Source organism: Streptopelia decaocto (assembly GCF_964273445.1).
Source record: "Streptopelia decaocto genome assembly, chromosome: 3".
NCBI lineage: Eukaryota > Metazoa > Chordata > Aves > Columbiformes > Columbidae > Streptopelia > Streptopelia decaocto.
The window spans coordinates 105,369,439-105,397,195 of NC_138656.1; the positions used below are offsets into that span (position 1 = coordinate 105,369,439).

Below are 27,757 nucleotides of genomic sequence, written 5' to 3' on the forward strand. Positions count from 1 at the left end.
CAATGAGCAGGGACATCTTCAACCAGATCAGGTTGCTCAGAGGCCCATCCAGCCTGGTCTTGAATGTCTCCAGGGATGGGGCATCTACCACCTCTCTGGGCAGCCTGGGCCAGTGTTCCACCACCCTCATTCTAAAAAAATTCTTCATTATGTGCAGCCTAAATCTTCCCTCCTTTAGTTTAAAACCGTTACCCCTTGTCCTGTCGCAGCAGGCCTTCCTAAGATGTCTGTCCCCATCTTTCCTATAGACCTCTTTTAAGTACTGAAAGTCTGCAATTAGTTCTCCCTGGGGGGGAGAAAGCAGCAGCACTGGTATTATTAATAGAAACAGAAGATTCTATAATGTAACCATGAGATAAGGTTGTTACATAGAAATGATCCCTGGATGCTTTCTCCCTGTCATGCTGTACATGCAGACTTTTATGTGTTTCTCACAGCCTCCTCCTGCCTTAGTGTGACCAGGACACTGAAAACATGGGGTTATCCCCATGCTCCCCACTCGCAGCACTGTACAATGTGCATGTGGTGTGAAAATTGCTCGGCGAGACTGCACAAGCTGGTCTGGGCTACCTGGCAAATCCTATTAAGTCAGGAGTGTCAATACTGTGTGTACAACTTTGCTTGAGAGGAGGCTATTTATAGCTGCGGTAAGAGTCTTGTGTGCACAGGGCTTTTCTTTCACACCTTACCAGGGACCTTGGCAGGTTCGCCGTCCCCTTTGCCTGCTCACCAGCTTGGGTGCCCGACCTCTGAGAGGACCATTGTTCTAGCTGGAAATCCTGGTCATCTTCTAAGGCTATCTGAGGGCCATTGTGGAGGTTGTGATTTTTCTGGCTGCCTCTCTGTATGGCATCTCCTCCTCTCCTGGCTCGCTGGGTTCAGTGGTCGGCTGTCAGGGCATGCGGTGCTCCACCATCACCATGAGCACTGTGATGGGAAGGAGGAGGGATGCCATATATATGTCAGCAATGTCATTAAACTTCTCAAGCTCTTCTTGGTGATGAGTGAGCTTTCTGAAATGTTTTGGGGTAAAATGCATAGGATTTGGAGTTTGGGGGGACTGAATGTGGCAGAGCTGCAGGGGCAGGGTAACAAAGAGATGTGCTTGGTCTTTGCGGGAAGGTTGATTTTTGCACCCCATTGGCGATGTCAGTTTGTGGGTTTGGGGTCTGGCTGGGGAGATAGGAAAGACTTACCTCTAAGAAGTTTCCAGCCTGGGGTAATCCAGTGGTGGAGCGAGGAACTCCTTTGGGAGCATACATTCACAGTCTGGTTTGAGGCTTTGGCATTTGGTGAGCACACTAATGATATGTTAAGGAATTGCCACTAATCTAGTTTTAAAATAACACAGCATTAATGGAGCACAAACAGCAAGGACTGGTGAGAAGGTGTTCCTCCCCACAGCTGGCCCAGGCTGGGGTCCCCCCATCGCCATGAGCCCCCCAGTGTTGCTGCGGAACATAAACAAACGTGTTAATAAAGCTTATGAGCTTTCTGCATGCTTACATCAAGTGAGTTGATTATAGGGACTGTTTATGTTTTTTTTTATATTCTTATTGGGAGCCATTTGTCCGTCTGCATGGAAATCGGTTTAGCTGAGAACTGCTATCTCTCTGGTATATGTTGACCTATAAAGTGAAGGATGCAGCAGTAAACACAGTCTGTTAGCCTGCTGAGGAAGTCTGTAGGTTTCTTTGGACTTTGGAAAGGAGAATTCTCAACCCTTAAATGTCTTTCCTTTGGGAACTTGCCCATGTTTGGCATGGGGCGGGGTGGGGGAGGTGTCTGTGTCAGCATCCCTTGCAGGGACTGGCAACCCATTTCAGCCCACTGGTGCTGCTTTCCACTGCTGGAAATCTGGGGTCTGGGTGTCAGGGGGTCTCTATGCCCACCCCAGTGGTGAGCTGAGAAGGAGCTGCCTTACTACAGGTTGTCTTGTGCAGGAAGGGAGCAGGACGCTGGTGTCACTGCAGCCACAAATCTGCCCCATCAGCGGAGCAGTGCAGCAAAGCCTTGGGCAGCAGGAAAGATTTTGCTTCGGTAGACAAAGGTAATAGGGAATTGTCGCTGACTGTGGTGATTCTGTGGCGCTTCCTGGAAGTGAGTGTGATGCTCCTTGCAGAGTGCGATTCATTAGTTAAGTAGGTTTAAATTCAAGACTCTTTCAGGGTACGGGGACACAGCACGAGGCTTTCCCTTTGCCCACCAAATGCAACTCCCCACTGCTCTGCACAAAATAAATTCCAGTTTTTAAGCAGGAGAACACTTACACCCGGCACCTCAGTGTGTTGCTGGAGTGTGTTAAATCAGCACTGTGCACAATCAGATAAAGCATGGACAAGGTAACTCGACACCTGCAACCTTGCAGCAATTTTTGTGAAATGTCTTCAGTGTAGCAGAAGCTCAAGACTCTTCTCACCAATATCCTCTTGTTTTCTCTTAATTACAACAAGAGATTGAAGTTTCTGTTATCAGTGTGGGAAAAACTTCAGGCAATAAGACAAGCAGAGGCTGTGGAAGGCTTTACCCGCTGTAGTGAAGCATTCAGGATGCCACTACCAACATCACACGGGGTGAGGTGGTTTGGGGTAGCAGAGTGGTGCTGCTCACATCCCCATCCTCACATCCCCAAAAGATCCATCCAGGACAGGATACAGGTATATTTTTAGCACTCTTTTGGCAAGATGAGTTCAGCTGCTTGATCAAGGTGGATCTGGGCTGCAACGTGTGTGAACAGCGTGCAGCCTGCCCCAGTCCCTTCTGCACACCCCGACACATTGACCTGTTTTGAAAACCCAGTCTAGCTGATTGAGATGGGTGGCCGAGAGGGCTGGGTGAGAGTGAAGCAAGGGGTGGTTGTTAGCTAATGTAATCTGCTATCCTAAAGCCACCCTGTATCTTACCACGTGTTGTTTGGGTTGGACTGGAAAAAGATGTTCCACGTCAGCTCTGCTTTTTGAAACACAAAAAAATATTTGCCAGCCTTTCCAAAAGATTTTGTAATTAATTGAGGTATCTGCAAGGCTGCACTGAATCTACTTTTTATGCTAGCATAGAAGACCACTGAGTGGTTGGAGTGACCAAACTATTTTAGCTTCCACCTTTGCATATACACAAACTTATTATTATTAGTATTATTGTTGAGATTGTGGAGCAAACTTATGTCTTCGAGTCCTGTAGTGCTTGAAGCTGTCCAGTCCATCCCTGAGCTGCTGTGCAATGGCATACCCACCAAATTTTTCTTGTCTTGGAGGTAAAAAAATCATGACTGAGATAATAAAACTGAGGCAGATGCCTTTTTATGATTTCAAGTGGCTTTATTTTATCTTTTGAGTTTGCTTTCATCAAAATGATGGCTTACACTTACCTAACCAGTATGGTATCCAGCAAAGAGTGAAGGCGTTTTTCTGCCTGGGACGAGACATTACAGGTGACATCAGGGTGGTGCAGAGCTGGCGTGGCATTTGCAAACAATCATAAAACCAGTTCTGTGATTAATTGGGGTTTTCAGAGCTCTGAAACAGTCACTTCTATATTAATAATGTTTGCATCTAAGTGGTCCTCTGCTGGCATCGGGTTTCTCTTTGCACAGAGGTAGAAACAGGTAGTTTTGCCATTAGAGCCTGAACATGTAGCCACATCAGCCTGTGAGCACAAATCGGGTCTATGTAAACGTGTTTGCTCCTTGAAAGTTTTATTCTCTTTGATGCAGAAGTCTTGCTGCTGTAAGTGTAAGTATATGTATGCTGACCTAGTGCCCCTCCAGTTTTTTAAAGAAAGATCTGTGAATTTCCAATAGATGCAGTTTGGAAAATTAGGGCATCTTTCAACTTTTTCTTTGTTTTACCTTTGAGGGAAACTAAGTGCTGTACCAGTAATTCCTATGGTGGATGGGTGACCAACCAGGTGGTCTTATCCTAGCTACAAAAATTCAAGTTGGGGAGCTATAGACTGTAAAACCATCAGCCTGTTGGAAACCCTCAACCCTTTCTACCTGCCTGCACCTCTGAATCTGAAGTTTGGGGCATCTCTTGGAATCCCACATCTTGTTAAACTGAAACACTCAAAGACGCTGTAAGTAATGATGTCTGAGGAACTACAGAAGAGAAGCAACAGCCAGTTCCTGGCTAGTAGGGATTAAAAACTCGGTTTGAAATAAACTGATGGGAAGGAGTAAATAATCCCATGCTAACTCTTCTTTCTCTGAAATGTCTGCAGCAAAACTTTGGAGGTGTGAGCTGCATCTTCTGCCAGTGCTTCTGGTTTTGGGGGTGGGGGGAAAGAGGGAGACAAGCTGAGAGCAGAGCGACCTGCTTGCTTTTACACTGCAGCAGTGCTAGGGGTGTGTTCCCATTCTGAGTTCCCTCTTCAGGCTTTGCCTGCTTTGTAGGGAGTGTTTAGTGCATGAGAAACTCTTATTTTGCCTGTGTAGGAATGGGGATGCTGAGGGGGATAATGGAAATGTGTGGGGTGACAGGGTGATGTCTGTTCTCCACCGTCGCCCAGGGATTTCTGAGTGTTGGAAGGATGTACAATATAAAGCACATGGCTGGGTGGGGTGAGGGTGTACGCATGGTTTGTGCGTATGTTGTCGCTTTGTGTTTAAGAAAAAAAAAATCTCATCTAAAAATAAACTCCCCGCTCGCCTCTGCTTCCTGGTTCACCCAGGGCTGTGGCGGAGCAGCCGGAGGGATGGGGTGACCGGCCTGGCCCGGGGAACCCCCTGCTGAGCCCGGGGTGGCCGGAGGAGCGAGGTGAGGGGGTGAGCAGGGGTGGCTGGAACCCCTTGGGCAGCTGGCTCTGAGTGGGGCTGGTGGGGCACAGGGGGTCATGCTGTCGTCAGTCTGTGTGTGGGCGCCCTGTGGGGGTCAGTCCTGTGGGGATGGCTGCGTGAGGTGCCTTTGCGACCATAAATATATGTCATGGTGTGGATGGTCTTCCATCAGTCCTGAGCATATTTTGGTGCTGAGAGAGGTGATTGGCTTTAAACCCTATGTCCCAGAGTGGTTTGGAGGTCTGACTGCTGCTCTGGATGAAACAGGTGAGCAAGCAGGGCAATGGTGAAGCCATCCAAAATCTGTAATATAGTGGAAAATGAATAATATTGTGCAGGGGATGCATAGGCAATTAAAATATTCATAATACTGAAGTGTATATGAACAAACTGATAAAGGCAATAAGAAGTTGTGTTGTTTTCTCTGTTATTTACAGGTAGGACTGAAACTCCCCTAGTTTGTGGCCAGTAAGATCTTGCAGAGCCTGGTTCTGGATTGAGCTGCCAGCAGGGACCTTTACTTTCCCATGTGAGCTAAATCCCTTTTTCTCCATGAACCTTGTTTTTACCTCCATGAACCTTCCATGCTTGTGTCAAATGCAGGAGCTGATGATTTGGAAAGATTTTTCTGAAGGGCCTCCTAAGTTTTACTAGTGATTTCCTGTCATTAGTCCTACTGACATATATATCTGTATTTACATTGCATATTTATACTTCACAGCTTGTTAGTTCTTGGAGGTTTAGCAATCTCCTGGAAAAATTTGCACTAAACAATGAAGCAACCTAATGGGGTAAGCTGTGGCTTCAGTCCTTTGTGATCTCGGTTTTCTGACCTGTATGAACACATTTTTCCCCCAGCCCAGAGCAGGTGGCACCTGCAGGTTAAGTACTGAGCTGGCTGAGCACCACAGGGGAGGTACAAGCTTGCCAAAGGGGTGGGTTGCTCATCTGGGGCAGCCAATGAGGAGCAGCTGGCGTTTTAAAAGCATTAGTGGACAACGAATGTTGTATCTGCACGTAAAAGGTACTTTAAAAATTGGCTGGAGGGATTGCATGTGCCCATCTTCCTGGCAAAGTATTTGAATAGCAGAGCTGCATGGGGGAGCATCTTGCTGTACTGGAGGCTTTTCTAAGTTGATGGACGCTATTTAGTTTCTGGAAGACTGTAGGCAGTTTTGCACAAGTCATCACGAAGGGAGTAATCATGGGTGGAAAGAGAAATGTATCCGGTGTAGCAGAGCAGGGTTCTGATGAGAGTCACAATCTGTGGTTTTTTCCACCTTTTTTCCCCTGAAAAAAGTCTGAGGCCTGGTAGCCCTGTCTGTGCTGTGTGGCCCCATGGGGATGCTCTGGGCTGCGGCTGCTGGATACCAAAACCCCCGGGGAAGAGATGCTCCTGCACTGACTCCAGTGGTGGCATGAGGGCTGCGTATTTCACAAGTGCTGCAACCGCCTCATCCTTGCTGATGCTGCAGCCCATGCCCGGCTGGCTGCTTCTCATTAACTGCGCGTTATTCATCCGCTTGGTTTTCCTCTGTGTGTGGAGGAGAACTGATTATAGTGCAGGGATGCTCTTTGGTGTATCCAGTGGTTTCAGTTTGCCTTGAATTTTTTGACTAATTGCTGCAGCAATCAGATTTGGTGTCTGAAGGCAGCACCGCAGTCACACGTGATGGGAGGGGACAAAAGTAATTTTACTGTTTAGCTCCTCTGCAGACTTCTTTTAATCTGGCCAGTTTGGCCAGTTTTCTTGTTGATTCATTGGGGTTTTGATATTCTGAGGTGTGTATATGGGTTTTTTTGTTATTAACGAAAAGACAAAATAATAGCTCCTTGCCTCTTTAATGTAATGTAATTATATGGAGGAGCAAGCCATTGAATAGTTGTGGCTAAAGCCACGAAAAAGAATGATTTTAACTGCTGCTATATGAAGAATCTTCCTTTTTCTGCTTTGATGATGATGACTGCCTGTTTATATTTTAGCATCTGTTCCTGTAAGAATGTGGAAGGAAATGAGCTGGCTCAGCAGAAACTGAAACCCAAACTAATCTCATGCTGTAGTAAATGCTCAATAGTTTCATTGTCCATGGGCACTTCAGCAGCAAAGTCAGGAAAAAAAAAAAAAAAAAAAAGTTTAAAAAAAAAAAAGGCACTAAAAAACAGAATAGATGGCAGAGAAAGCACCAGAGCCCTTTCGTTGTTTTCCCCAGCATCCCACAGGCTCCACGCATGTGCCCAGTAGGCACAGAGCCTGGCAGCAACTTGCTGGAGCTTTACCCTGCTGCTGGGAGTGCAGGGTTTGGGGTCCCACTGCCAGTGGTGCCGGAGGCCAGTGTCACTGTCACCAGCAGGGCGGCTGGTTCCTGCCAAAGCTCTTTATGAGCTTTCCCAGGCTGGCTGCTGTGTGTCCCGTGGAGTCCTCCCGTCCTTTCACCCTGTGCTTCCACACTTGCATAACTGACTTAGGCATTACTCTCCCAGCTCTCCCAGCTCTGCTTGCTGTATCTTCAGCGCTCGTGTATCACTTGGCCTCTTTGTTTTGATAAATGACTTGCCAGCCAAGTCGGTCTTCAGCTGAGGCTGGGAGTGTTTTGAGGCAGAGACAGTAAGTTTACATTCTTGCCTATTTAATTTTGTAGGTCTGGTTCATACCTAAATGCACCAGGATTATTTACTGAAAGTATATGGAGAATAATATTTCTCATTTTAAAAAAAATCCTGGTAGCTTGTGAACTCATGATGCTTTCTGGGCCAGAAACTGAAAGTGGAATGGATTTTTTTTAATTACTTTATCAGAAGTGTAGAGATTAGTAGAGCATAAACAGAAGAGGAAGTAAAGCAGCTCTCAAGTGTTTTAATGATCTGAGTAGCTAATTTGTTTACTATGAGTTGTAACTGAGCCTTGAGTTTGGCACTCAGGATTTTAGTTTGTTAAATACAAATAAATAAAGCATGGAAATGGAGTTTCTAGAAATTGTGGTCCAGCTTAGCTATGCATACATTATTCCGTACCACATGTGGGATTGGTTGGTCTGTGCTGGTATTCCCCAGCTGGGTTTTCCTTGGGAGGTGTTGTCATATATTTTAGCTTATTAATGCCATAGACAGTGGGACTGCGTGCTCCCACAGCCAGTTTGCAGATGATGACACTGAGTGGTACAGTTGATACATTTGAGAGATGGGAGGGCATCCAGAGGCACCTTGACAGGCCTGAGGAGTGGGCCCATGCCAACCTTATGAAGTTCAACAGGGCCAAGTGCAAGGTCCTGCATCCATTTCAGGCATGCCTCAGCGTCAGTATCAATATAGTCAATAGATAGAGAAGGACTTGAGGATACTGGTGTATGAAATATTAGACATGAGCCAGCAATGTGTGCTTGCAGCCAGACACCCCACCTGCAGTACTGCATCCAGCTCTGGTGTCCCCAACATAAGAGGGACATGGACCTGTTGGAACAGGTCCAGAGGAGGCTGACGAAGATGATCAGAGGGCCGGAGCACCTCTCCTGTGAAAACAGACTGAGAGAATAGGAGTTGTTCAGCCTGGAGAAGAGAAGATCTTATTGTCACCTTTCAGTGTATAAAGGGCCTTATAAAAAAAAGGTGGAGTGAGACTTTTTACCAGGACCTGTAGTTCTAGGACAATGGTTAATGCTTTTATACTGAAAAAGGGTAGGTTTAGATTGGACATAAGAAAGAAATTCCTTACTATGAGGGTGGTGAGACACTGTAACAGGCTGCCCAGAGAGGTGGTAGATGCTGTATCCCTCAAAGTTTTTGAGATTGGGTTGGATGGGTCTCTGAGCAAGCTGGTTTAGTGGAAGATGTCCCTGCCCATGGGGCAGTTGAACAACTGTTGAAACTGCTGCTTGATGAAAGTAAGCAAAATTCTTGTGTCTGAGCAGAAAAAATGTTCTTCAAGACACGAGGCATCTAATATTTTCAGTCATGGTAAATGTAATGATATTTTATGGGCTTGGAGGCAACAGTAGGAAAGAGGTCTGTAACCTTCTGAAGGAAAGGAAGCAGAGTTGTTTTTTGTTTTTTGGGTTTTTTTTAATTTATCTTTTTTCAAGCTTGCCAAGTGTTGCCATTTATCAGGCAGCTTCTCTTTATCCCCTGCTCTTGGACCTGCCCAGGACTGATTTGGAAGAACCCTCCACCTTGTCGATGCAGAGTGATGTTTGCTGCTGCAAGATGTGTTTCTCCAGCTGGCTGCTTGGCAAAGCAGGGAAGTCCTGTCAGCTGCCTCTCTACTTAAATTATCCACTTTTTGGCAGACCAACAGGCTCTTTTTAGCCCCGTGCATGGTGCCTGGCACAGCAGAGGCCAGATCTCAGCTGCCACTTCTCTGCACCACAGCGGGAGCCCTCCAGCATCCCACTTTCGGGCTGGGGCAGCCACTGACAGATGCAATGCCCCTTGCAGGGCCTTTAGCTGCAGGCTTCACTGCTGGTTAACTTAGACGTGTACCAGCCTAAGATGTGCTCTTAGCAAAGGAACAGTAGCCGCCACTGCTTGTATGCATGTGTGAAACCAGACTGCTCGTGTTAAATGTAGCATGGGCTGGAGCATTTGTGTGCTGTGGTTTTCTCCAGGAAAGCTGCAGGCATGGACACGCTGGCTGCAACAGCAGCATCGAGAAATTGGATGTGATTTAGTGGAGTTATTTGTGAGTAAAGAGGTAAAGGCAGGTGAGGGTAAAGCTCTGTTGTTGAGGAGCTCTGTGAGCTCTGCCTGTGGTGCTCCTGATGGCTCCCATGGCCTGGAGGAGCCTGCTGCCACAGCTCCCTCCCCTGATGGAAAGAGCAGTTTTGTTTGAGAAATAAGAGTCGTTTTTTATTGGAAAAGTAGATTTGGGGGATTTATGTACATACCAATTTCATTAAGCGGTGTGCAGAAACATGTAGGAGTTTGACGCTTTTTCATGACTCGTGTATCGGCAGCAATTGGCCATCGGGGCAAGTGCCTGGCAGAGCAAGCTCTGCCTGGCCAAAGCCAGCAGTGTACCCCTGTGTACAGCTAAACGCTGTTATGGCATAGCCCAGAGTTCTGGCAAACTTGTGGTGGTTTTGCATGGTTTCTCCCCATTCATTTCCTTGCATGGCAGCCCAATTCATGATGCCTTTCCAGTTTGCAGAGGGAGTTGGGCCAAACTGGTGTGGTCCTGTCCAGGGGTAAAGCAGCAAAGGGCCTACTTATCTTGACTTTAAACAAACAAACAAAACAACAACAAAGTGCCAAGTCTCTCATTTACTGCAAGCACCATGTGTCTGCAAGCATGGATGAATGTGTCTGCTGAACTGATTCCCCTGCCCCTACAGCAGATCCTGTGGCCCCTCGTGCTCCAACCTGGGGCTGCAACCTGCTTGTAGCATTCAGGGGTATTTTCAGTGCCCTTTGTCACTTTTCTAGTCAAGGAGGATTTTTCTTTTTATTTTCAGAGTGAACTGCCTAATGGCCTTTCTGTTTGTTACAGCTGTTCATCTGATGTGTCAGATCTGAATCTTCCCATTTGGGAGGAAAAAAACTCAACAGCTGGATTATGGATAAAATACAAATGCGTGTGTGAGAAGCTGCACTTACTGGAAGTGTTTTCTAGTACACAGATCCTATTGAACAGCAAATAGAGGGTGATTGTGGTCTCCCCTGGTTAAGTCTGTGGTTAGATTTGCTTGATTGGTTGGTTTTGTCCAAGCCTGTTGTTTTGTTTATAAAACAAATAGGCCATTATTCCTTGCTCTCCCGCTGGATGGGCGGTAGAAGTGGTCCTTCTCCGTTTCCTGACATTTGCAGCTGGAGAATAAATTGGAAAATCCTTCTGTGACTTGCACTGCTAGGTTTTACATGTGGAGATGTTCCAGGAATGTGTTGTAATGCTTATTTTTTAATGCCGTTTTTCCACTGAGCTTCACATCTCTTCCTTTAGACCTTATCAGCAGATGGGTTTTGAAGTTTCACGTTTGAGGGTACACAGATCAGGTATCTGATGTTGTGACATCGGCTTTTGTCATTAATTTTACAGAAGATCAGAACGTGGTTCTGAGAAAGGTGAGTAACTCTGGGGATGGAAGTTGCAGAAAAGGCATGAAATGCAGGGAGAGTCTGTCTCTGAAGGGGGGAGAAGCTGCTCATCTGGAAATGTGAAGAAGAGCCTGGGCAGAGCTGAACACAGATTGACCCAAGACACTAAGGTGAAAAGACAAATCCCCTTCTTGGGTGAGTTCCCAGTGCGGATAAGGAAACTTGGTGTCGCTGTGCAGGCGCGGGCAAGAACTCATCCGAGATGGTGCAGTGTGGTCCTGATGGCCAGAAGTTGGGAGGCTCTCACTACAGAGGAGGATTTCTACAATAGGGGAAAAGGAGAATGTCTCAGAGGGGATGAGAAGAGCCTGGTTAGTTAAGCCAGGAAAGTCAAGGCTGATGTGAGAGCGATGGCTCTCTATACATGTATGTAGCAGAGGACAAGTTCTAGAGAAGACTATGTTGGGACTAAAGCAAATGCTATAACCAGCACTGAACACATTTGGGCTGAAAATTAGAAGATGATTTTGAGCTGTTGGAAGAAGTCAAGGAAGGGAGCCAGGAGACCTGCTTGGTTAAACAAGGAACTGCTGGGCAAACTCAAGTGGAAGACGAGAGTTTATAGGTCATGGAAGGATCTGGCCGCTTCGGAAGAATATAAGGCTGTTGTCAGAGGATGTAGGGAGACAACTAGGAAAGCTAAGGCCTCCTTAGAATTAAACCTGATGAGAGGGTCAAGGACAACAGAAAGATCTTCTTCAGATACATGGCAGATAATATGTAAAGCGTGAGTGTCATGAGGATGGAGCCAGTTTCTTCTTGGTGACAACCAATGATAGGACAATGGGCAATGGGTACAAACTGAAACACAGGAGGTTCCACTTAAATACGAGAAGAAGCTTCTTCACAGTGATGGTGACAGAACACTGGAACAGGCTGCCCAGGGGGGTTGTGGAGTCTCCTTCTCTGGAGACATTCAAAATCTGCCTGGACGCCTTCCTGTGTAACCTCATCTAGGTGTTCCTGCTCCGGCAGGTGGATTGGACTAGATGATCTTTCGAGGTCCCTTCCAATCCCTAACGTTCTGTGATTCTGTGAATCAAGCCTGTGACTGGGGTGATGGGAGCAGAGTCTGGCTGGCTCTTGGGATGAAGCTCAAGAAGAAAGTCGGTGAGCGATGCTACGTCTGTCGTACCAGGGGCCAAACCTGGTGAGCTGGGTGGTCCAGTCCCCTGTTGAATCCCCACTGTAACTCAACAGAGTGAGGGGGAATTGCCAGCATCATTAGTTTGATCCCACTGGTCATACCAGGAAGGGTAAAGCTTGCCGGTGTTTACACACAAGTGGCTGTTGTGTGTCAGCAAGAAGGAGGAAAAACCTGCAGTGCAGGGAGACAGCCAGGGCTTTCCAGTGCCACTCATACCTCATTGTGACAGACAAGCTCTTGTTTGATGTGAGCTCCCCTAAGGCTTACCTAAACCTCCAAACACACATCCATGCATGAAGGTCCTCAATGTGACCATATCTCCAAGAGGAGCAGCTCATTTTAGGAATATTTAAAATAATGACTATTGACTGCATTAAAGTGTGAGGATATTGATATTCATCCACCCTGGCATGGCTCTGTATGAAAGCCATTAGGACAAACCTGAGGAATGGAAGCCTGTAGGACACCGAGATGGTTTGACAGCAACAAGAAAAAGAGAAATAACCTAAAGTAGCTGAACTGAATTTGCAGGAGCATTGGCACTCAGCATCTTCATATCAGTGCCTGCCTGTGCTGGAGGTGCAGGGCTGGCAGTGGGGCAGGGCTGGCCCTCGCTCCCTTGGCTGCAAATTTGGTGTCACCACGGGCTGTTTCTTACTGTGCTTTGTCTAATTTCAGCCCAACAAAGCTGCCTTCTCAGCTGAGTGCTCACCATATTGCCATAATATGAATTAGTGGAGATAAATTGGCAGTTGTATAACAACAGTAAATTTACTGGGCACATTTTGTTGTCCGGTGAACACAGAACCTGGCAGATAATTGCTGTAAGAAATAGTTCTGACTCTTTTGCTCCCTTGTAAAACTGTGGAGGAGCTGATCACTTTATCTCTCTGAGTTTTAGACCAAGAGCAGTTTTGATAGCTATCTCAACAGGGCAAAACCACAGACATTGTTCCAAACTGGTGGGTAATTGCTTTGTGGAAAGCCATTTATGAACTCATCTATTTTTTTCTGCCAGGAAGGTGAAGTTTGTTTATTCAATTCCATTTCAAAGCAATGCCATTTCTTACCAGAGACTCTAGCAGAAATGGGTGTACAACTCTGTTCTTTCTGACCTGCTTGCATGTTTGCTTTTCTTTTGAGAATATAATTTAGAGTACATTTTTTCCACATTGCTTCTTAATCTGTCTAAGCTGAAATCTGCCAAACCTGTGGTTTCCTTCCTTCTCTCCCGTATTTTCCATTATTAAATCTTCCAGCCCATTGGAAATATCTGAGATGTAGATTTAAGTAACTTTGGCACAGCACAAGTCGTCTTCTATTGGATTAACAGGCAATGGGTGCAGCAGCATACTAAGGATGGGTTGAAAAATTACAAACGGGCTTCTTCCCATGGGCTGATGCTCAGGGTGGAGAACAGGACAATGCGAGAACTGTGACAACTGAGTATGTACGTTAAAATGGACAGATAACCGGTTTAGTCCCATGCAGAGGAAAGATCTGGGTGGTCTGAAAATATGTATTACCATATTTAGGATCTGATTCTGTTACCTCCAAGAAAAGTAAATATTGCTTTGGGACTCATTAGCAGTAGGGTTTTTTCGGTCAACACCAGTTATCTGCTTATCGGTGCTGTTGCCCAGCCTGCAGGTTGTCCTGGCTCCAATGTTCATGGCCTATGCCTGAGGCCACACGAGAGGCAGGAGGGAGACAAGGGGGGAAGGTCTGGTGCAGCTGCAGGGGTGGGGAGGGAGATAGGGAGCAGGTTGAGTGTCTCCGTCGGTCAGAATAAAGGGGCTGCTGCCCTATGAGCCATATGAGAAAGGGCGAAAAGGTAAATGGGGCCAAGAAATAGTGTGATGTTAAGGTAGCATTGCTGAGTGTAAATGTCGCTTCTTGATTTTCCTTTTTCAACAAAGGATGTTCTTGGGGGACAAGTCTGCCTCCAAACCTTTGGTGGAGGAGATGGGAGCCCTGTCCTGGGCTTTCCACAGGCTTTTTTGTCTGGACGGTACTAGTCATGCTTGGGACTGAGGGCAGCCTTCCCATTCCCACCAACATGGTGGGAATCGCTGTGGGGTGGCCACATCCCATGGGAGACCCTCAGCAGCCTTTAGCCAGGTCCCAGCCAGATAGGACTTCCCTCCAACAGCAACCTTTTTGGTCTTCAGCAGGGCTCAGGAGAAGGGTTATTTAAAGCCCTCCTTTTTTCTGTGGAATATAGGAAGTAGGAAGCGCTTCCTCCCCGTAGATCTCTGTCCAAAGCTTTTGTCCACTTCCTTACAGTCCCACCCTGCTTGGAGTCGCTCCAAATTGCAGCACACGGGGGTGGCGTGCTGTCGTTTAACGGGGTCATGCTCCGCTGCAGCTCCTCTCCTTTTCCAGAACAGAAGGTTTCAGCACCGGAATGCCGAAGAGCTGTGTCTTGGGCAGGTTTTGGATATACAAATATCCCCTCCTGCAATTGGAATGCTGATGCTACAGAGAGGAAATATGGGGGTCGGACCTTCCTTTGGGAGCCCAGTTGATGCTTTCTGCTGCATTTTAGTTCTGAAACTTAAGGGAGGACTCAAGATAAGTCTGACATCTCTGAAACAGAGGGTCAAGAAGCTAAAAAAAATGTTAACCACAAAGATATGAGTACCTCAAGTGCTTTTAAGGTAATGCCTGCCATTTTCAGAGCATGGGAGGGAAATGTGGCACTATTTCTGTTGTATTTGGTTCATCTCAAGAAACTGCAGCAGCAGGATCCCATTTGCAGAGGGCAGAGAGAAGGGGCTGAATGAGAGTCTTTGCCAGGGCAGAGCGTTGGCTCGAGGATCTACCTGGTGCCTCCGTGGGCTGGTCTGCCTTCAGCCGAGCAGATAAAGCTTCACCTTCCTCTGGCAGGAACCTCTTCCCTGATGCCAGTGTGACTCCAGACATCTACATCTCTTCTGGAAGTGACTCCCCTGACCCTGAAGGTGGTACATTCTGGCCTTCCTTGTTCAACATATTTACTGCCAACAAAAAACTGTTAGCAGGCTTCAAGGAGAAGGGAAGTGTCCATGCTATTGTGTACTGAAAGATGAAGTCTCCACACCCCAGGAGAAGGCATCACTTCAGAAGCTTTCAATTAGTGCACCATCCTCCACCAGCATAGCCCTCCTTTGAACCACCACTATATCCTTTAAACACTTCTTTCCTGTTTCTCTCAAGAGGAAAAAAATAAATGATAAATTATTGTGTTGATGCTATGCAAATGTTGCACTTGCGGAAAGGTCTTGTTGACATGGTTTCTGAGGCAGGATACCTCCTCCCTCATGCAAAAAAGTCACTGAAAATTTCCAGGAAAGTAGATATGTCATCCTTGGGGAAGAGAGATTTAAAAAAAATGACAACATGGTGTCTACCATGGATCTTGGTTTGTGAAAGATGAAGAAGTTGGTGAAAGTGTTCTGTTTAGTAGGATTTTCTGTAGCCCTGGTAGAAGTGGAGCGAACAAGTAGTTGATATCAGGTATAGCTTAAAGTCCCTTCAGAGACCAGAATAACAAATCAAAAAGCAGCTGGCCTGGTGTGGCCAGACCCAAAAGAGCTTATCTGACCATGACCTGACGTGTTAAAACTTTACTGATTAGGTGCTTTTTTTTTTCTTCCTTCACTAAAGCAAAGTTCATGAAGATAGGGCCATCTGAAAGAAAGACCTGAAGGTGGCATCAGGACTAGGTTTTCTCCCTCCTCCTTTTCTTCCCCCCATGGATGTCCACCTTGTTGAGAGGAGACACTAGTTTCTTGTTTTCCCATTGGAGACCTTCAGCGAGGCAGTGGGATGGGATGTGCCCCATGTGTGGTCTCAGGTGGAAGTCAGCTGCTGGGATGCTTCCTGCTTCAGACCCATCTCACCTCCTCCTTGTTACCATACCCACCCATTTGGTCACTACTTGCCTTACTTAGATATAAATATAAAATTCAGTGTGATTAGATTTTCCATTTGCTGTCTTGCCCAGCCTGCTGACAGAGACTCAGCTCCAGGCAGCCCCCACCCACAGTGCTCAGGAAAGCACATTTGGTGTGGATATTGCTGAGGATGGAGCCCCGTGGTGGAGGTTAATGAAGAAAGTGCTGTCTTGAGCACAGATTGCATGGTTTGCTTCCAAGATGATTTGTATTCAAGTGTTGAACGCTGCACAGAAATGCCAGAGGAGAGAAAGGATTTTCATAGGGCTGTTTTTGGTGGCTGTAAAAATGTCGTCGTGTGTCTGGGTCAGGGGTTCTCTAGCTGTCTCCTCTGATATGAAGCACTCCTTTTCTCCTAGACAGTCAGTCATATTGCTCTTCTGCATAATTTATAGTGAATGCACTTAAAAGCAAATCCCACCGTTGAGCATGCAGGATTAATGCACATTGCGACTACTTAGCACGCGGGCTGGGACTGCAGGTGTCCTGCCCTGCTGCTGCATCAGCCTCTGCTTGCCATGGACTCAGCTCCTGGGAGAGTCCAGCAAGTGCAGTCCGTGACAGCTCAGCGAAGGAGCGTTGTCCATTTGTGTTCTGCCTTTGCAGAAACTAGTCACAAAATAATCCGATATCTCCTGTTTTCTGGAGGACTTCTCACATTTTTAATGATGGGAACTTAAGTAAGAGCATGAGATGTATCACTGAGCACCCCACATGCCCAGAGAGAAGGTCTGTTGCGTCACCTCTGTCAAGCATGTCCTTCTCGTCTCTGCAGTGGGTATGGAAACTGGCACTTTGTGTTCAAGACCCACCTGACATGAATGCCAACAGCCCGCTCATCCCTGCGACCACCAGCTCTGGATTTCACACCACCTTGGGCAAACACCCATGTGTGCCCTCACACATTGCCCACAGGGACCCACCAGCCCGGCTATGCCTTGGCATGCACAGCCCTTGCCATCCCAGGAGGACAGCAGGACATTGCCCCAGATGGGTGTCCACATCTTCGAGTATGTTTTGCTGTAATTCAATACAAAGCGCTCGGCGTCGTGTTCTCCAGGCATGAAGGCTTGTGGCTGCCCTGCTACTAACCTGAGCACGAACTTCGCATCATGTTCCTCATGTGATGCCTTTAGACAAGGTGTGTGCTGGGGACCTGGATTTCCTGCACATGATGGTGGTTGCTGCACTTTTGGGTCCTTGATTTTAAAAATATATTAGAAAAAAAATAAATCCCTGTGAGTCTGGTATGGTCACCTGCACCAAGACTTGAGTAATATCCTCAGCTACCATAGAGCTGGGGCTGATTCCTACCAGCACAAGGTTTGGTCTAACGCTGTGTGAATTGCTGCATCCAGCAGAACCAGGTTCCTTCCTTATGGGTGAGACGCTGTTTGTGTGGTTATTTTGCAGAGTGTTCACTTCGCAGGGTTTTTACACCTCTGCAAGAAAAAAAAAAAGTTAAACTCTAGGTTTGCTTTTAGATTTTTAACTTCAGTGGTTTTTTTCATTCAACAAACAGGAAAATAAATGTTTTGAAACAATTAGATTACTCTCATTAGTGGTTGCAACTGAAGGGGAAAGAGAAGAGGGTTTTGAGAAGAATTTTGATTTAGTGGTGTGTATTTCTACAAGGAAGTTAACCAGTGGCTTTTGTGCTATTTTAAAGTGACAGTCTGTTGGGGAAAATAAAATTAATTAAAACCCCCTCATTTAGAAAGCTAGATTAATAAAATAAATGGATGCATTTGTATTAGATTTGAGACTTCCGGAACAAAAAATTGGGTAGTAGTAGAAATCGTTAGCAGTGGCTGTGTATTGGGTGGATGAAAATGTTAGTGACAAACAGTCTTTCTCTTTTGGTTGTGGGGGGAGGTCTTTTTGGTTTTGTTTTTGTGTGGGTTGGGTTGCTTTGGTTTGGTTGTTTTTTTTTCCTGCCAGTGTTTCAGTATTTTTAATTAAGCATCCAAATAAATGTTGATTGATTTTAACCACATTTCAGTATCTTTCTACTAAGTACACCTCTGCTAAATAATGCTTTAAAAAAATAAAAGTTTATTTTCACTCTTTGCAAACAAAGCCAGCTCTTTTTCCCTGTGTCAAATTAACTACCTGAAATCAACTCCAGCCCCCCTATCTCAGCACAGAACCTGTAGCTGGGGAAGGGAAGGATGCCAGTTTTTTGGGGTTTTTTTCTGTTTTTAATTCAGGCATCTTTAGCAAGTGTCACTGACCCCAAACTCTCCATTTTTCTCTACATGAATGGCTCTGGTGCAATGGCGTTTGCTATGGTGCAGTTGACTGGCTCTTGATACTGCCATATTTTGACTGATTCTTCTGAAATTCAATCTAACTTCCTTTCTCCGGGGGCTGTGATTATTCTGTAGAGATGACAGCTATGTAAAAAGCAGGAAGACTACCCGTATTTGTTCCTCACATCAATAGATAGGCATCCCTTAATGCAAGCAAATAAGACTTTTAAGAAGTCAGCATACCACTGAAAATCCTGTCATGATTTAAGGTCTTTACGAAGGTGGCACAGGTTATCTGAGGTGGTTCGGCATCACTGCCCTGCACAGAAATGCTGTCCGGAGGCAGCTTTCTGGGGACGGAAAGGGTGGGAAGCTGGATGTGATTTACCTTCATCAATTAAATTAATGCATGATATGAAACTTAAAAAAATCCAATACAAGACAGCCCAACCGTGCAAATTGCATGGTCTTAATTATGTTGAAATATAATGCCCTGCGCTAATTCTTATTACTTTTTCCCCCCACTTTGTAAACTGTGAGGCTGCAAAGTTCTCTCCAGTTTCCTGCTTCACATCAGGCACCTTTCTGTGTCCTGCAGGCCTGCGCTCACAGAGCTTTATTTAAAATTATATATCACAGTAGTATCTTCAATGAACGTGACGTGAGTTTCTCCACATGCGACGCAGCCTTCCCCGAAAAAGACCTTGTACGCTAAGACATTGTGCTGACATGTTTTCCTTGCTCTGTAATATTGTGTAAACAAGCTATAATTTATTTTTCTTAAGCCTTGCCAACTTTGCACAGTGCCTGAAGACAAAATAGGGCTGGCTGCTTCTCCCTTGTTTGTTTTGTTTTGTTTTGTTTTGTTTTGTTTAAAAAAAAAAAAAAAAAAAAGAAAGGGCAAAGGGAGGAGACAAGGAAAATCCACTCACGATATTCCTTTCCTGTCTGCAATCACAAGCTGCACTGCTGCCCAGTCTACTCCCACCCAAATTAACCCAATTTCCTAATTTACATGAAATGTTTCTATGCTTTTCTTATTGCATTGGGAATATTTGCCCTTTACAGTAATAAGCTCTCTCCCCTGGGCTGGAGAACGTTATGGAGAGCTCCATGAGGAACTGTCACTTCTCTGGTCATAGTGCAGTTGTCAGTTTTTCCTCATTAGCATTTGTGAATATTTGGGGGTGTCTTGTGCGTTTTGTTTCTTTGCAGTGAATTTCTAACCATGGCATTGGTGGCAAACTCCCCTCTCCCAGTGATGGGTATCGGTGTCAGCAGGCACAGCGGGTGCCGGTGTGTCCTGGTTCTTACAGGGGCTGCAACGGTTGGGAAGATGCTGCAGCCATCACCTGCAAGTGCCTCTGCACCGCATACCAATGATGCAAACATAAAACGGTTCTCAGGTTAATGCATTGATGCTCAATGACAGAGACTAATTGATTTTTCTCTGTAAATCGGGAATATAACCCCTGGTAATGTGACTTCATCAGACATGAGTGATCCAGGGACCTATAAGTGAATTTCTGAGGTTTTAGCCTTGCAGCTGACTCCATGAAATGAATGTGCCAGCCTGGAAGTATTTCTCACACAGAGCTATTTGCAGGCTTTGAGGTTTTGTAATGTCTTCCTTTGGCAAGCTTTGGGTAAGTGGTTATCTACAGAGCATTTCAAAAAGATGCACCCAATTTGAAATTTGACCCCATTTGAAATTGGGTCCATCTTTTTGAAACACCCTGTATAACGGGTTTTCATCCCAGACATGGGGTTGGGTTGCAAGACCACACAGATCCTGAGGATGTGTTTACAGATACGCTTTCAAAGGAAGGTGGCTCTAAGTACATCACCCATTCACTGTGCCTTTCAAAAGGACATTCAATGCATATACCTGAACTGTTACTGGGTTTTCTGGAACTTAAAATGTGGGTGATACAGGTGATGGTCCTTCCCCTTTGCCCACTTGTTTTTAATAAGTTTCTGAAAAATATTTAACTTGAAAATAAGTTGCAAGTAAGCAATGTTACTGAGTTAAATAAGAATCATTGAAAGTCAAAAATATAAAAAGTTCATTTATTTATTTAGTGTGCTTTGTTCTTTTCTGTGAGGTTTTGTTTCTCTTTCTGTTTCCCTGAAGGCAATGGAGGAAGGAACTTCAGCTCCTCTTGACAGCAGCCTTTCGTGTCTCAAACCCTGTTTTTCACGGTGTTATCAATTGAGGTTCCTCTTTTGTCTCGATGCTTCTATTGTTAACTTTTCAAGACATGGAGATATTTGTTGTTGCACTTCAAGTTTTATCAAAAGGTGCTGCTTTTGGCCCCAAATCTACAGCTTGGGAATGCAAAGCAGGAGCTGCAGTAGCTGGCACGTGAGTGTCGGTGCTGCTTTTGCCACAGGGCAGGAAAGAGGTTCACAGGAGTTTACCAGGCAGGACCAGATATCTATAGCAACGTATTTGTATATCCTGTGCCTTCTCTATTGCAATGCTGGTTGCTTAGGATACTGGCATTAAAACATGTAACAAAATCTGCTCTTTACTCTGAAGTTCATGATTTGTCCCAGGGCCATGTAATTGCACATTTCGCCTCCCAGTTCAGATCAGACCTGTTGACCGGCCCTGGGCAAAGCATGGTCTACAGGATGTCATTATAATCCTGTTTTTCAGCCTATTTGCTACGTGATCTTTTCTTACTGCTACGCATTTGTTGCTAGCTCGGGTGCCCAAGATCCCATCTCTCTCTTGCAGCTTGACCTGCAGGAGCCAGATTCTTCTTAAATAAATCTGTGCATTGACTAAAGTTGCTGAGTGTTGATGCTACTAGAGCCCAGGACATTTTTTCCTGAGGCCATATTGCTGAAGTGAGGAAGCACAGATCTTTAGTGGCTGAGGCTTTTATTTGGGCTGCCTGTGGGGTTTGAGACTTTATTTGTTTGATTGTTTTTTGATACAAGTATCAAACTTCAAAAAATACAACCCCAGAACTAGCTGATCTTTCAAGGACCACATTTACTGAATTGCCCCAGGGGATCAGGACCTCCTCATGGCTCTTGTTTTCACCTGAACATAGGAAAAAGGATGTTGGGGCTATTTCTCAGCATAGTTGAGGTTGTCAGGGGCCTCTTGAAATCATCCAGTCATACCCTCCTGCTCAAGCCAGGTCAGCCAGAGCAGATTGCCCATAACCATGTCCAGTTGGGTTTTCAATATCTCCAAAGATGGAGACTTCACAGTTTCTCTGGGAAACCTGTGCCAGTGTTTGACTACCATCACTTCGTCTTTCAGAGCAACACCTTTCTTACCATCTTGCTCACAAGGTCCTTGTAGGCTAAATGCCTTTGCCTCTTCTTCTGCACTCCAAGGCAGAAAGCATCAGTAACAGATCTGACAATTTAGGTGTTTTAATAAATCTTCCACCCCTAGGGGAATGGTTCTTGCATTTCAGACCAACTTAGAGCAGTATTTGCTGGCTGGATTATGCTCTTCATCTGCTTTGGGCTCCTACAGTCCCAGAGGCATCGTGCTGCAGCTTCAAGACCGTAACAGGTCTTGGCCACGCTTGTACTGTTTTATAAGTGAGCACCGTAAGAGATAAGGTGCTAGATTTCCCCCTGCAAAGCAGATAGCTCAGATAATATAACAAGTATTTATTTTATTTGTCTGTGTACTGTGCTTCTCTGCTGGAGAGCACCTCTGTACTACAGACAGGCATTTCATCAATTTTCCTCCTTTTATTAATGCTAAATCAGTAGCCAAGGGGGTTTGCACAAGGCAGTGCTTCTCTAAGGAGTCATGCCTGCTTTTGCGACTGTAACTAATGTGCTAAGAGGATTCCACCAGGAGTTTAGTTCAAGGGAGTTTTGCCTCAGAAGGTTTGCAGTAAAAAAAGCCGTGTCGGTCTCCGGCCTTCTGGGTTACATGCGAGGAAAATTCTGCTTCCTGCGGTACCCGGTGGTTGACAGAGAGTTGATGCAGAAATAGAATGCACTGGGCTTTGTTACAAGTATATCGAATACTTCAGCGTGTGGATGCTGACAACCAGTCCATCTTTTGGTAAAAACACAGAATTACTACTTTAGCTGTTTCAGAGTTTGCTGCGGTTACTCACAGGGTGCTGCATAACTGGTGTCCCTCTTGGCCTCAGTAAAAGACTTTTTTTCTCATTGCTAGTCTTTTGCTATGAGATTATTGCTTGGTTTTGGTGAGCCTCAAAGGAGAGAGGATATAAATGTTTAGGTAGGAGTTCTCTAGCATCTTGGTTTCTAGCCTGGCTGGATGTAAGTTGTGCAGACAGGCAGCAGCACTGCATAATTTTAATAAATTACTCCATGACAGTGCTGGATGCTCTGAGGGCCTTTGCTCATCAAGCTAAGCAGGAATGGACCTTGCTTGTGGCATTGCTTCCCTGGATTTCACTCTGGCGTGGTGGGAAGTGCGGGACGGGAGGCTGTGTTGGTGCTAGGGCACTACTGACTGCCCAGGACAGTGTTGGGTGTGAGAATGTCTCTCCTCCCTTACATTCTACACCCACTGCAGTGAGTCATTTGGCTGATACAGGCTCATTAAAAAGAACACCCCACAGCCCTAATCACAGGACTGACCTGAGCACGCCAGACCCGCTCCCTGTGATTTCCATTAGCAGCCATCCTCCAAGTGGTCTGGTGGCTAAATCAGCTGCTGAGCCTCTGGAAAGTGGTTTGATGAAAGCATTTTATAGCAATCGAATGAAATGTCAGGTGGATGCCAGCAGCAGGGGTTGCTGTCATGATTAATGAGATATTTAGGCATTTCATTTTGGAGGAGCTACCTGAAAACACAATTCGCATAGAAGCTTTTTTTTTTTAGATGGGCTTTAATAAATTAATGTTAATGTTGGTTATTTAATTATTCATAACAAATTGGTTACAACAACTGCAGGGTTATGTTTTGGTTGAACAAATTATGAAGTCTTTCAGAAAACTCATATGCAAAAAAGGGTTGTGTTCAGAGCATTGCACGTTATTTTTCTGATCTAAAACGATGTAAAAGAGGAGGAAGGGTTGAAATGACCTGTAATTTGTTGGATGCAAAGACTACTGGAATGTAAAGCTTTTGAAGCTGTTATTAAATGAGCATCTGTCCAAGTAACAGGATATCTCTTACTGCTGGTAGAAGTAGTGAAATCTAATAAACAGAGTTAACATCTTGCCTCTTTGTTGTCTAGGGGCCTCTTTTTAGGGGAACAGAAATAATAAAAGTATTATAGGAAAAGGGAGAAATGGTATTAAACCTCTTCAGACTTCTTTTTAACTACCAGTTGGAAGTTTTACAGTCTTCCAGCCCTGTGCATGATTAAAGCTGAGTTTATTTCTGCTTAAAGCCCAGCTCCTGCTTTGAGAGGGCTCTGCTGCTGCTGCTGCTCTTTTCCCGGGGCTGCCCCAAAGCCCAGGCAGGTCTGAGGCAGGGACTAATCTCATACTGGGGCAGTAGCTTTTACAAAGCATCTGGGCATCATGAAGCGAAGGGGTTCACTGAAGGATGAGGATCAAAGGCACCTCCTCGCCAAAGGACAGAAACAGAGTGTTACAATTTCTTCTCTTAAAAAAAGGACCACAGTCGATCTGTTATTTGCTCTAAGCCACTGTTTTCTGCAAATTGACTGCAGCAGAGTAGAATATTGTGTTTTCTGCCCTCGGCACTGCAAGGATGAATATCTGGAGCAGAGGAGATTTGAAGATGGGAAGGCAGCAGGAGCAGCTGGGAGTTAGTGGTTTAACTGGAGGGCAGCCCAGTGCTCTCCTAGGGATGATGCTGGCAGGGACCAGGAGCTGTAGCATCCCTGCATGTTGGGAACAAGCAGAGGTATGTCAGGGGCCCGGAGAAAACTCTGCAATATAATGGACAAAAATAAAGCTTTGGAGCTGAAATATTGGCAGCTTTTCTAGAAAACAGAAGTGCTAATGATAACACAGTTTTCTGTTAAGCCCGATGCATTGAACTAATGAGCAGCTGGTTGGTTTTTGTCTCCGAGCATTAAGCCACAGAGCAGGATGTGGATTTTTTACATTGCTGAGGCGACACAGAGACTAAGTGGAATACAAATAAAACAAGCTTAAATTCAGCTGTTGAAAATCTCTCTGCTGTAGAGCAACTTATTTTTTGCTGACCTTTAACTTCCTTTTTTTTTTGGGTTCTTATGCATGCCTGGGATTTTTGCTCCCTGGGAAGTGCTTAGCCCCTGTTATGTTTTTCCTGGTCCCTGCACGCTTTGCTGCTCAGCTCTTGCAGTTTCCGAGTAGCCGTGCGGTGTTGTCCTGTCAGTAACCTGCCTTCTGCGCCAGCTATGAGCGAGTCTAACAGGGGCATAACAGGCTGTGCAGAGAAATGTCGTTTATGCTGGGCCAGTCTCAGGGGGTTTCGATGTGGCCTTGTGTAAAGCTTTTGAATAAACTTCTTGAGTCTGGGGAAGTAATCATAGAATGTCGTGAGTTGGAAGGGACCCACACAAGGATCATTGGGTCCAACTCCTGTTCCTGCATATGACAACCCCAAAATTCACACCATGTGTCTGAGGGAAGGAGATGCAGATCAACCTCTTCTTGGCAGCTCAGTTTGCCGTTGCTGAGAAGCCATGAAAGGCTGAAAGGGATAAAAGCCAAAATTTCTTTTTCTGTTGTTTCTTAAGTGTAGATTGACCATCTTTCATTTTGTCGAATGAGCTTTCCTGTTGCTGGGCAGTCTCACCTGTGAGTCACCCGCACGTCATGGGCACTGTCAAGGGAGGGGACAAACCCAGCCCCCTCCTGACATCCTGAGGTTAAAAATGCCCTTTTGCTTGCATTGGGGAATATTGAACTTAGTGAATAATCTTATATAAAAGTCTAAACCAAATAAACCTGGAAGAAGTTGTCTTACCAAACGTTGTGTTTTAAAAAGCCCCTTTCTCCACTTGTCTGGGAAGGCAGCAGATTGCAACCTGCCGAAAAGGATAAAGCCACTCTTGCAGGTGCTGCTGCCGCAGCGACCCCACTGCTCATACTGCCTCCGTGGCTGAGGCAAAGAGGCAGATGTCCTTCAGGGGATGCTGTGGAGTGTGAGCTGTGCTGAGCTCAGCCTCCTGGAGCAAGACCTCAGCCCCCGGGGTGCCGCAGGCAGCACAAACCCACCTCCCATGCTGGGGAGCTGCGGGGGGCCAGGGGAGCAGGGAGGGAGGAGAGAGATGCTCCATAAACCAAGGGCTTTCAAAGAGCATCTGGCCAATGCAAATGCGCCTGGCGCAGAGCTGCCTGCCCTTCCTGCCCCTCACTTCACCCCCACTTACTTTCACTTGTAAATACGTGGATTTCACTTTTCATCACAGCTGTGGTCCCTGCCCACTCCTGCTTGGTCATCACAGCAGATCAGCATGTTGGGGTGGGTCAGGAGTTGGGATCCAGACCTGGGCATTGCAAGCCTTATGATAAGAGGGTGGGACTGTAGCACAGAAATACAATAATGAGGATTATTATTTCCCAAATAATAAGGGTTGATAATAAGAATTAATGTTTCCCAAATAGTCCTTCCCAAACTGCCTTGCCTTGTCCTTCAGCGGCATACTAACAACTGAGAGAGCCTAGAGGAGAGGAAAAGAGGCCAGATGAAATGAGATATTTTCCCAGTGATTTATAGCATCCTTTTTCTTCTCTTTCCCCTTTGCCATGTGTAGGGTCTGTGTTTCCCAGAGGGCTCTGCCTGCACCCCAGACCTTCTGTGCGGAGCGGGGCCAGAGCTCAGGTGGATGCTCTCTCTCTCTTGCTTTGCAGCCGCTGAACCCAGATCCAGAAGAGGATGGGGAAGCAGAACAGCAAGCTGCGCCCCGAGGTGCTGCAGGACCTGCGCGAGAACACTGAATTCACGGACCATGAGCTGCAAGAGTGGTACAAGGGCTTCCTAAAAGATTGCCCAACCGGCCATTTGACTGTGGAAGAGTTCAAAAAAATATACGCAAATTTTTTCCCCTACGGAGATGCGTCAAAGTTTGCGGAGCACGTCTTCCGCACCTTCGACACCAACGGCGACGGGACGATTGACTTTAGGGAATTCATCATCGCCCTAAGTGTCACCTCTCGGGGCAAGCTGGAGCAGAAGCTGAAGTGGGCGTTTAGTATGTACGACCTGGACGGTAACGGGTACATCAGCCGTGGGGAAATGCTAGAAATAGTGCAGGTAAGATGTTGTCTCTGGTTTATGTTTCAGTCGTGTTGCTGTAACTTCTTTGCCTTGAGACTGATGTGCCAAGCAGTGGCTTCCCCAGGGAGGGTGATGAGCCCCTGTTCACCAAAGGGACATTGGTGGGACCTACGAGTTGCAAATGCAAAAAGCCTAAAAGACAAATGGGGCTCTGTGCACCTGGCCCACAGCCAAATGCTTCCACCTCTCCCTGGGGATTTCTTAGTGGGGGTGTCGATGGGATCGAAAAACCATAAATGCAAATTTTCACTGACCTGATTCATCTCAGAATTAATACCTTGAAATTTCAGATCTGAGTCAACATGAACTCTGAATGAAATGCTGTAGCATGTCTTTGTCTCCTGAAGTCTGGGGGTGTGTAGCTGGGGCAGAGTGTGGGGCAGAGCCCTCTGTGCCCCTGCCCCACGTGCCGCCGGGGCTGGGCCGTGGCAGTGAGCTGCTTCCATCGGCTCTGCAGCCGGGATGTGTCTGCAGGGCACTGCGAGGGCAGGGGGAAGCAGGTAATGTATCCAGCCAGTGCCCTGGCAGTGGGTCCGCGTGGCTCAGCTGGGTAACTTAGGAAGAGGGTTAGGACTGCAGATGTCCTAAAGAGATCTCATCTTTATTCATATTCTTGTAGATCTGAAAATGTTTTTCCTTACTCTTCCACAAAGAAAAACAACCCCGATTCCTATATATTCATATTTACCTGTACAACACCTCATATTCATACACGTAACTGAGTGTACGTGAAGAGCCAGCTGAAAACACAATGGCTTTCCCAGCTGCAGAAAGCAAAATTACACACCAGTGCCTCCTGTATTTTAGCTTAGTCCTGCTTGTACATTAATCTAGACCCTGACTTTCAGTTAAACTGACCCAGTGGTGCAGGAGCTTCTTTTGAAGTGTGAATGCAAGCGGGAAAGATAAAGAAAGCTGCAGTCAGAAATTCCTGTTTGTTTTGGTTTATAAAGTCCTGCAGCTGCCTGCCAGGGTCAGCTGCCTTTTTTTATTGCTACAGGCTTAAATTCTTTTTCTCAGTGCTGATGTTTTGTCATTTGGGTTGTGTTTTTCCTATATATATTTTTTTTTTTAATACCCAGGCAATCTACAAAATGGTTTCATCGGTAATGAAAATGCCGGAAGACGAATCCACTCCCGAGAAGCGAACAGACAAGATTTTCAGACAGATGGACACAAACAATGACGGTAGGATCCCCACCATCACTCCTTTGTAGCCTCTAGAAATAGAGATTTTCTAGCTCAGTGTTCGTTGAAGCAAGTGATGGTGTTTGGGGTCAGGGAGTAGAGGGCAGAGATGTCCTCACTGGTACCTCTGGGCTCTGCCTGGCCTTGGGGAGCATCTCCAGTCCATTACAA

At 45.9% G+C, this 27,757-nt stretch overlaps 1 protein-coding gene across 9 annotated transcripts in view; it reads left to right on the plus strand.

Annotated features, from left to right (window-relative positions):
- HPCAL1 (hippocalcin like 1) overlaps positions 1–27,757 on the plus strand; it is a 66,178-nt gene that overhangs the window by 34,833 nt on the left and 3,588 nt on the right. For 5 of the 9 annotated variants that reach the window (XM_082047459.1, XM_082047465.1, XM_082047464.1 and 2 more), the window contains 2 exons: positions 25,972–26,374; positions 27,481–27,586. In XM_082047459.1, coding sequence (XP_081903585.1) covers positions 25,997–26,374; positions 27,481–27,586 — 484 coding nt within the window. In that variant the 5' untranslated portion in view covers positions 25,972–25,996. Of the gene's footprint in view, positions 1–4,663; positions 4,763–5,211; positions 5,304–25,971; positions 26,375–27,480; positions 27,587–27,757 lie in introns of those variants that run through there. The other 4 variants (XM_082047461.1, XM_082047463.1, XM_082047460.1 and 1 more) reach the window with 4 other exon arrangements.